We start from the raw sequence: 10,696 nt of genomic DNA, 5'->3' as shown, positions 1-10,696 counted from the left end.
GTGAAGAAGACTTCGTGCCATCCGAAGTAACTGACAGATCAATGGTTGTCACCTTTAAACGGATTATCCCGAAAATAGTGTCAGTCTGCTAATTGAAAGTAATGAAATTTACAATGATACAGAAACTAAAAGAGAATCTTCGAAAATAAAAAATAACTGACACGAACGAACGGAATTCATTCAGAGATCTTGAAGAGCAGAAATCCGAACAAAATGGACAGCAGAGAAGTTTCTAGAAGAAAAAGTAACAATTAGATATAAGTCTATGACATAAATACGCAGATGATTGTAAGTGGATCTATTAGAGGATTTGTTTTTAAAATGCCTGAAACTATGATTTCAATAAAATGAAGGATGAAGTATGGACGTAATCATCGACATCAATTTGTGTAGTGGGAATCTGGCAAATCACAGCGAGTAAGAAAACTTTCTCACTGTCGAGTTTTGAATTGTATTGTATTGATGAGATAAGACAACGCAACACGTCGAATCTATCAAGAAAAGATGCCTTCCGTGATGACTTTCCATAGAAACTAGCTCCTGGTTTGGTGTTAGACATGTGAAAGCCCGTAAAACTCCATGTGGTTAGCCAGTTGGCCAGGCGCGAACCCTTGATCAGTGTACGGTGGTTTTATCCACTCGGCACTAGTGGGCTATCAGTTTTTGAATTGAATGGAAATAAGATGTAAATTACCTTTGGTATTCAGTGGAGGGACAGTCTTTGTAGATGCGTTCCATTGTTTTATGTTTTTGGCATTCACAGCTTAGGTTAATTTTCAGTTCTATTTATGTATGAGATATTCACACGTTCTTCGGACAGTTGTAATACGGTATACTTTGGTGCAGGTCCAAGGTAGAGAAAATCAAGGAGCTCTATCAGAAATATTGGATAAAATTTGGAACAACGATTGTGTAGGAAGTTGGCCTACAAAGAAGACTACGCTTTATTGACATTCAGGTAATAGCCTTCGAATTTCGCGCCAGTAATTTAGAGCAAGCCAATGATATAGTCCGTTTCCTTTGTACAACTGTAAACAATTAGTCCTACCTTCTTCTAATTTAAATTTCCTATTATTTGCCTACAGTTTCGGAATTTAGATCCAAGTGATTTAATGATTAAAGAAAATAAATATAAAACGTAACTTTAAATGAAAGTTTAAACGGAATTAAAATGCTGAACTGTATGAAATTTACAATTTTCTATCAACTTCCTCCGGATAAATTATAATTTAACTATTAATTACATACTGTTAAGTAGATTAGAACACACTTATTTACTTAATTGCGATAAAGAAAACACTCAATATTAATTAAAATTAACATTTCACGCTTCATATTTTGACATTTTAAACTTCGTTATACGGTTACCAACGGCTGAAATTTATGTTAAATTTATAAGATAAAACTTAACAGTTAATTATTTCTTTTTATCATTTATTTAACTTTATTTATCTACTGAAATTTATTTTTAATTGATATTAAATTATATTTATCTCAAAGAAAACATCTGGAAATCATACAGAGAACTACATCTTGTTTATACAATTTTCCATCTAGAGAAACATGGTAAGTTTACACGTAATTTCATGCTTTAAATTAATTTTCTAATGTGTTTTATAAGTTAAAAGATTCGAAGTGTTGTGTTTAATTTGAGAAAAAGAGGATAAAAATGTTTTTAACTATACGATTAGTTAATGGCTGAAGGAATACGGTAATTTGCTAAGGGGCTACCTAAACACTTGTTTAACACCTAAACAGTAGCTGATTTATTATAGAAAGTCTTTCCAAGAGGACCTCTGTGGTGAGTTAGCCCGTTGGTGAGAAACGAATCTTCTAATTGGCCACTGGTTGGCATTTAACTACAATAATGCAATATCTGAAGGTTGTACAGAATATAGAATATGAAACAGCACATATTAAATTTGAATATATTTTAAGTTTCATAATTATATTCTCTAATTTAAGTTAAATTTTAATTACAACTAATATTTCTTACTTATAGGAAGCATTAGGAAGGATTTATTGCCTTCAAATTGTACTCTACGTGCTTATGCTAACGGCGTGTTGCAAAGGAAACAAATTAAACGTTTGCCCAGAAAAAGAAAAATTAATTAATTGCGAATGCGAAATCCGTTATACAAGATTGCATGTTGTATGCAAGAACTACGAGAATTTCCAGGAAATGTCAAAATCCCTTCGATCTTTCAATGATTATTTGGTGTACAGCTTAGAACTGCGCCATGTTCAATTGATGTTTCTACCGGCTCATGTATGGAAAACATTTTCTATCTCCATTCTAACGGTTAAATCTAGTGAAGTTTTAGGTTTGGAGCTTCAAGACAGTTACGAAATGTTCGGTAATATGATGAGAACTTTGGAAGAATTGAGATTAGAACAGGTGACAGGGCTAAATTCGTGGAGATGGAAGCCGTTCGAGGACTGCTTTAAATTAAACTATGTGGTTATTCGAGATTCAGACTTATCTGCTATTTCTGAAGATTTTTCCTTTCTGGCACCGAAGAAAATCAATAAATTCGAACTAGAAAACAACAAAATTAGTTACTTACACGATAAAGCCTTTGCCAAACACGAGCATTTAATGAGTCTGGATCTAAGTAAAAACATGATTACTGATTTGAAGAGATCCATGTTTACTGTACCCTCGAAACTAAGTTTATTATATTTGGAGTAAGTAATTTATATCATATTTTATAATTAGAGTTGTTAGTTTATGTGTAAATTTAAAAGAGAAGGTTTGTCATTCAAGTATTATCTTCTTGTAAATTAGAACTCATCAGTGGTCGAGTGGCTAACACCAAGTTGTGGCTTCGCGCCTGACCAACATACTGGTCACGTTGTTGTGCTTTCTTCACGTGTCTAACACCTAAATAAAGACCAGTTTCCCTGTAGAAAGTCTTCAGGGTATAATTTCACCTCTTTGCAAATCGTTGTGTTGTCCTATTCCATCCATCAATCCTTGTAAATGAATCCTGATACAGCTGTGACAAACTTTAATGAGATTTTATTAAAAAGTTAATAATGGGCAAAAATTAATAATATGTTGGTTTATTTATTTCTTCAATTTATTAATGGTTGGTTGGTTTGATGGAATAAGACAATGCAACACTGGAGCAGTCTGCCAAAGGGTTTTGCCTCCCGGAATGATTTTCTATGGGCCAATTTAGATGTTAGACACGAGAAGAAAACCTGGCAAACTTCACGTGGCCAGTCGGTCAGGCGTAAATCCACGACAAATTAACAGTTTTAATGTCACTAATGGCCCATTAAAAATTTCATATGACTCTTTTATATTACAGAAATAACAAGATAAAAAAATTGCCTGATGATTTTTTTAAAAAGATGCCCGATCTGATACACGTGAATCTGGCAAATAACCAATTAAAATTTCTATCTCCTGATTTGCTCCGCCCTTTAACTGGTAGTCATCGTGAAATTACCCTTGAAGGTAAAGATTTTTTGCAATATTCTGAAGGTCACGTGTTTGCAACGGCAATAATTTTGATTGCATTATTTACAGGTAATGATATTCTTTGTTGTTCTTCGATGGAAGAATTAATACAATTAAAAATAAATAAAAATATCAAAGGTAAATGTGCTAATCCTTCAATAGTAAGAGGTAAAGAGATTAACGAGTTGGAAGTTGTAGATATTCACCATGCAATTTGTTAAAATGATGTAAAATGATTTAAAAACATAAAAATTAATAAATTATACTGCAAATGTCTTTATATATTACATAGATTATTCCCTTATGTAAGAGTATCTTGAAATAATTATCGTTCGACACGAAATGGTTAAAAACCACCGAATACTGGTAGTCACGGGTTCGCACCTGACCCATGGTATGGCCGCGTAGAGTTTGAAAAGTTTCTTCACCTGCTTAACACCAAAACAAGAGTGAGATTCCCATATAAAAGAGACAGATCACCCATTTGTTACTTTGCCACATTTCATCAAACCATTCAACCAATCGACACGAAACTTTTAGAATATACACGGGGATTGACTTAGACATCTTGTGGTCTTAAGCTATAATATATAACAGATTCTTTCTGTCCACCAAATAATGATATATGTGAAAATGTGAGGCTTTAGGCTATACACCCATAACCTGAGATCCTAAGAGGCAACTTGTTTAGGTTATGGAAAAATTCGGCGTAAACCTATGTTTACACGAAATAAAATTTGACGAATTTAATGAATAAACACGCGTGTAAATTTCTTAATAAGCACACAAATTTGCTATCTGAGTACATATTTATTAAACTAAGTTTATTGTTTTATACATATATTTAATATAGTGTAATATAAAAAAATATACTTGTGATTAAATAATTGAGAATACTGTGAAAAAATAGCAATAATACAGTGATTAATAACATAATGAAATATACTGGTTATAAAAATCGATTGTGTATGAATTACACAAGCTGCTACAAATGAATTTCTGTAGATTAAACATAAGCACTTCTAAGAATTAGGTGAGACGTGAAGTCTCGAATGTCACAGATAAATTTTCGTGTTTTTAATTGATGATAGTGAAATTTTAATTACGATTTTAAAATATATCTACCATAATATCGATCTAAACTCTATTATTTAAACCTGTAGAGTTACGTAATATCAATACATACGTCTCACCATCCTATTCTGAAGTTACATTTGTGAAATTCGTACACAGTCGATCTCGATTATCCAGAAATTTATATATATGTAACGAAATGTTTGTGTGTATCTATGATATAACACAGCTGTGACGTTTAGGGGAAGGAATTTCACCTTTATGAGGAACAGGTAGGGAGTGTCTTCTCTTCTCGACCGCTCTCCTCAGTGCGTAATGTATCTGTGCTCGAAAGAGCACTTCCGTAAAAATATGAAGCACATTATGTCCAGTTTTAGCAGAACATTCAATGTAAGCTTTCTCCCAATCGATGCTTACCACAGTTTCAGCAATCTCCTTTCTAACTCTTCTACAATCGGCTAGATCGCTCTTGTTAGCGACTATAACCATAGGTGCTTCAGGTGATCTAAGCTCAAATATACTTTCTTTCAATCTTCCCACTTCTTCAAAAGATTCTCCGTCATCTATAGAAAATACCAATACAAAATAATCTCCTCTGCTAATGGCTAATCTTCTCATTGCTGGGAATGGATAAGCTCCACTCGTATCTAAGATTTCGAGTGTCAGCGAGCATCCATCCACTTCGTATTCTGCTCTGTGCATCTCTTCGACTGTAGCTCGATACTGGGATGGGAATTTATTATAGAGCAGTTGCTGAATTAAAGATGTCTTACCCACACGAGCAGCTCCTAGAAGAACCAATCTTAGATGATCTTTGGGCTTCTCACAGTTATCGTTGGTAATTGAGTCGTCACAGTTGACGGAGTAGGGCATCATTGTTGGCATGGTTAAAATAGGCAATAATTCTGAAAAATAAATTAAATATTTTTATAAATCAAAATATCTCATATTTAAATTAGACATTTAATCAAAATTAATATAAGTTTTCTGAAAGCTGCAACGTGAAAACCTTCATTGCACGCTTCAGTAGAAAAGCATCATACCTGATTTAAAAAATTGTATTAAGTTAAAACGTATAAAAATTATATTGTTTTAGCAATTAACAACAAAATTTTCGTATTAAAATGAGCAAATTTTTCTACAAGGTTCTACATTCTTTCAAATCATAAGCGAAATGTATCATTTTGCATTGTGATGTCTCTTACTTATATAGGTATTTTGACTTATCATTTATCAAAAAATGTATTAATTATGCTTTCCACGTATGAGGGGGATGTACGTGGAAGTGTAATAGATTACGTGCCATTTTCTATTTTACATCAGACAACTGATAAGTCTAGAAGATAGGTAATCATTCTTTAAAAAAACTTGCAATTATCTACAAGGTTACTTTTAGTTCTTTACGATAATAAAATGCAAGTTTTAATGTATTTCACATTTACAAACATATTTGTAAGTCCAATAAATGTTTGATTATTTAAGGCCAACTCAAATTAACCAGAGCTTCCAAATGCAAAAGACCCCACACTCATTGAGATAAAACCAAAGAAGTGTGGAGTGTGGCGCCATAATTAACTTATTATTATTCTAATCTACAAAATTAAATTTAAATTATCGCAAAATATCAGGGAAATGAAGTCAGGGGACGTCCAGATTTCGTGGTATCATATATTTTAAGTGTAAATTCATGTACCGTACTTATATATTGTAATTTTTCAGTTCCTAACATACAGTATATTCAAACGTAACCTTTATTAAAGGGTGGATCGTTTAAACGTAACCTTTATTAAAGGGTGGATCGGCCAGAACTGCCTTAAGTGGACCCTAAATTCACGTGCTGAAGTAGACAATGGAGATGAAGATGCTATTCTCATTTTGCTTTAATTCGAAACAAATATTTACTTTGTTCTATGTGCAATACAATTAAATTAATTGTATTGCACACAGTTTATTTGTATTTCATTGTATTTTTGATAAATAACATTTACATAATCTTAAAGTAACAAGCTACAGAACAATGTAATTTTGTCATCGTGTTTCGTTATTTCCGGTTTCCCCTACAGACTGGTTTTATTTAAGATTATCGAAGTTCTTTAACTCTCTCCGATTTAAGTGTAATTAAATAAACTAATTAACATTAAAAAGATTAATTTTCGTACAAAACTACACACATAAATCGCTTTACACTGAATTAATTCGCCTAATTAAGCGACTAATTCACCCTCAATCAAACGAATTACATAATTGATGCATTCCCACTTCCTATTACAAAAGGGAAACAAGTAATATTTTCATTTTTAAATTAAAAAATAACAAAAATACTCAATACATTATTTTAGCAGATTTTTCAGCATTTGAAAGATAAATTTAGTACATCTGGAAGTATAATTAACTACAAAATTAACTGTAAAAATTCCAAACATATCAATATAAGCCTATGTGTAATTAATTAACATAAAGTATTATAATTATATTTAAATTAATTAATCAAATTAATTAAAAATTTAAATATTTTCTAATTATTGTAGACGGTACAATTGTAAATTTACCACTTACGCCATGTATTATTTATTAAATTTTAAATTTAAAAGAGTGTAAATATTTTGCAACGATTTAATAACAACCACATAAATTTTAATTATATTTTCGCATATAAACATATTAAATTAGAATTTTTAAAGCAATAAATTAAGAGAGGACTAAGAGAGTACTAAGCAAGCCTTCCTCTACTCTAAATAAGTAGAGGAGGGTTTACTTAGTACTTTACACAGCTTGATGACCCACTATTCTGCTTTATAACCGACAAATGCGGGTACAAATACTTAATTTTTCATCCTAACATAAAAAAATTTCTAACTTCTGTGCCCTTTATAGTATACTTACTGCATACGTACACGTTAATATAAAGTAAATATGTACATACAGTACTTTACAATATAACTAAAATTGGTCGTAAGCTAAACTTATGAGTCTAAAGCTTAAGGCTTCATATTTTTACATTTATCATTTAGTGAAAGGGAAGGTCCTCCTATATTAGAGCCACAACAAGTCACAGTCCAACCCTGTATAGTGTAGTAGGCGTATAGTGTATTGTATAATGCAATTCAGGTGTTAGAAAGTAAACTACTTACACAATAATATTATTAGAAATGATTACAATGCGTGACTCACCTTTCGAAGTTCCGATAGAAATTCGAGTGTTTCTCTTACGTAAAATCGTTAGATAATAAATAAGGGCAAGTAGACGATTGGTTGACCTGCAACAACACAGCACCCAGGTTCTGTGACCTAAACAGGATTTTAGAGCACATCTGTTAGCATGTGTGTCACTTCCAATAAATCATCAAAATATCAGAGGATATCCGGGCAAATTATACACTTAAATGACAATTTTAACACGTGTTCGACTTGTTAGAATATTAGGTTATTTACAATTGAATTGTTTACCTTTTTCTTCCTCCTGTTNATATTTATTTGTCGACTGTAAAAGGAATAAAATCTTGGAACTGGTCTGTTTTTGCGGCTTTAAAGAATCTTCAAAGTTTTGATATCGATTCGAGCGAGTTAGGACCAATCGGCGAAAATTTCAAACAAATACCACATAAAATCTTGGAAGGTTTAGCCATAAGTAACTGCGAAATCGATTATATTGATCCTCATGCATTTTCTACGTACGAAAACTTGAAATTGCTGGCATTAATAAAGCTTAATTTGACCGAAGTCAATAGATCCATGTTACCTACTATGGCTAGGCGTTTAAAATCTATATCTTTTATGTAAGTATTAAAATATTCATAGTTATATATTGGAGTCTATCAAAAGCTTGCCTTTTATTTTGGTTATTCTGTAGTGGTAACAAGTTAAGAAATCTGCCAAAGGACATATTTACAAATATGCCAGTTCTAGAAGCAGTATATTTAAACAACAATCGTTTCCATAATTTGCCATTCGAAGTTGTCAAACCTATAATACACAATAAAGATTGGAGAGTTGTATTAATGGGTAAGTGTCATCATTACGTTTTAATTCTATTGTTGCTGCTTTATCCTTGTTACCTGCAACGTTTGGTCCTGTCAACAATAAACTATAGAGTCTTAAATTTGTGTGACAAGTATAGTGTGATGTTGATGATGATACTTTTATATGTTACAGAAAATGACGTGTATTGTTGTAGCGACATGGCTTGGGTTATTCCGTTTCGTCTAAAAGTTCCAGCAATATGCAAATATCCACAGCAATTAAGAGGATATCAGTTAGGTCTATTGAGAAAAGTAGACTTTGATCATGGCGTTTGCTAAATGAGTATCGAATATGAAAAATAAAAGTAAAATTTACAGTGTAATGTTTATTTACATTGTTGACAGGTAAATTATTTACTAAACTAGAAATATTCGTAACTTACTTTATATACCGAAGTTTTTCAAAATATTTTTTCAAACAGAACAAAGACCATATATGTAGTATTATTTACAGTGAAGACCATATATGTAGTATTATTTGCAGTGAAGGAGACGGTCCCAAACGAATGAGGAAAAAGGATTGAGCGTGAGACGAACCAAGTGGAAGCTGACTAGTATCTTTAAAAGCTGGTACTTTCAGCTACAGCACAGTAATATAATTTGTAGATGGAACAAAATGACAACTCTGAATTAACGAATATTCAACATTTAATAGGTTGAGGTATCAATGCTTATGTAATGCGACAATGTCTCTGGAAAAAGCGGGTATTTATGATATTCCTAAGGCAGAAATAAAATTTTTATGTTGTATGATCGGAGGGCTAAGCTATGACAAAATTAGCAAGATGGTAGCGACTATTACATTAATTTAGATAAAATACACCATACAGAGCCGAGAGAAAAACGATAAACATAAATTAAAATAAAAGAAAAATGTCGTTTAAAAATTACAATATATCAGTGATGATATAAGAAAAGCGTACAGAAAGTATGAAAATAAACGACTGAATATATCAGCGTGAATAAAATAATATTATGAAAAGTCAGCAATGGCTGAGTATTCTGATAGACACGGATGCCACATAAAAGAACAATGAACACTATGAACAATGAACACTATAAACAACAATGAAAAGTCAGCAATGGCTGAATATTCTGATAGACATGGATGCCACATAAAAGAACAATGAACACTACGACAAAAAATGTTTACAAACGAAATAAAACAGTATTTTAATCATACAAAAGAAAGAAAGGAAAATTTAAAAGAAGGAACAATAAATGTTTAAAAAACACAGAAAATATTTTATAGTTTTGTACAGTCCATTCAAAGACACAAACAGTTTTTCAGGGTCACGTTGTTTTGCGATGCGATCATGAAAAACTTTTTGAGTATCTTTGAAATATGATTATATTTTGTAAGCGGGGAATGTTACAAATGTACATAAAAAGATTTGTAGTATTTAAATAACAAGTACGAATTTTTTGGTTTAGTTTCGATTATAGGATAAGTAAACAAACACTGTGTGACCATCTTGCGCTACCTCACACCATCAACATAATGCCTCCCGTGCTTTTTAATAAGAGAATGGTTCGTATATAGATTTTAAATGCGTGAAAAAAATCTGACAACTTCAACTGGTCAGGTACGAACCCGCGACCAACTATCAGTATTGAGTGGTTATATCGATAACTGGTAGGCTTTTTTATATTGACTAAAAGATTTCGTAGATGTTATATTGACTGAGAAAGCCTGTTCGTACACATATTTAAAGTGTATGTCATGCACATAAAAGTATAATACAGAAATCTGTTATATGATAAACTTGAAATTTGAATTGCGTTTTAAATATACATCACGCGTAGGATGGAGAAAGAAAAACAACTTTTCAGAAATCGACAAAAATTTTCATAAATTCTTTATTTTGGAAGAAATAATGAAAATATTGCTGTATAGAATGCGTTGTTACCGTTTAAGATAAGTGTATTTAAAAAGTACTTTAATTATATTCAATAAAATATTTTCAGTCAGCCCCATTTGTCCGTAAACTATAAAACTTTATTCATAAGTACCGAAATTGCCTATTTCTAGTATACATTTTTGTTTCACTTGATTATGAAAGATACGCCTGTGTTCATGTTATTAAAGATACTGGCTTAATTCATTATGGTGACAATTGTTCCAATAGTTCGT

At 31.7% G+C, this 10,696-nt stretch overlaps 1 protein-coding gene and 1 pseudogene across 1 annotated transcript; one reads left to right on the top strand and one right to left on the bottom strand.

Annotated features, from left to right (window-relative positions):
• The first annotated feature begins 937 nt into the window (after window positions 1-937).
• LOC111615222 (insulin-like growth factor-binding protein complex acid labile subunit) lies at window positions 938-9,723 on the top strand. The gene is made up of 8 exons (XM_023356632.1): window positions 938-958; window positions 1,501-1,566; window positions 2,003-2,688; window positions 3,318-3,466; window positions 3,539-3,685; window positions 8,016-8,319; window positions 8,394-8,545; window positions 8,696-9,723. Exons 2-8 carry the CDS (start codon window positions 1,564-1,566, stop codon window positions 8,839-8,841), a joined length of 1,587 nt encoding a protein of 528 aa, XP_023212400.1. The 5' UTR covers window positions 938-958; window positions 1,501-1,563; the 3' UTR covers window positions 8,842-9,723.
• On the bottom strand, window positions 4,299-7,840 carry LOC111615220 (annotated as a pseudogene).
• Window positions 9,724-10,696: the final 973 nt, after the last annotated feature.

The sequence above is a fragment of the Centruroides sculpturatus genome, unplaced genomic scaffold (genome assembly GCF_000671375.1).
Source record: "Centruroides sculpturatus isolate CEXI.00-Female unplaced genomic scaffold, Cexi_2.0 scaffold2387, whole genome shotgun sequence".
Classification (NCBI taxonomy): Eukaryota; Metazoa; Arthropoda; class Arachnida; order Scorpiones; family Buthidae; genus Centruroides; species Centruroides sculpturatus.
This window is presented reverse-complemented; position numbering and strand designations above follow the sequence as displayed.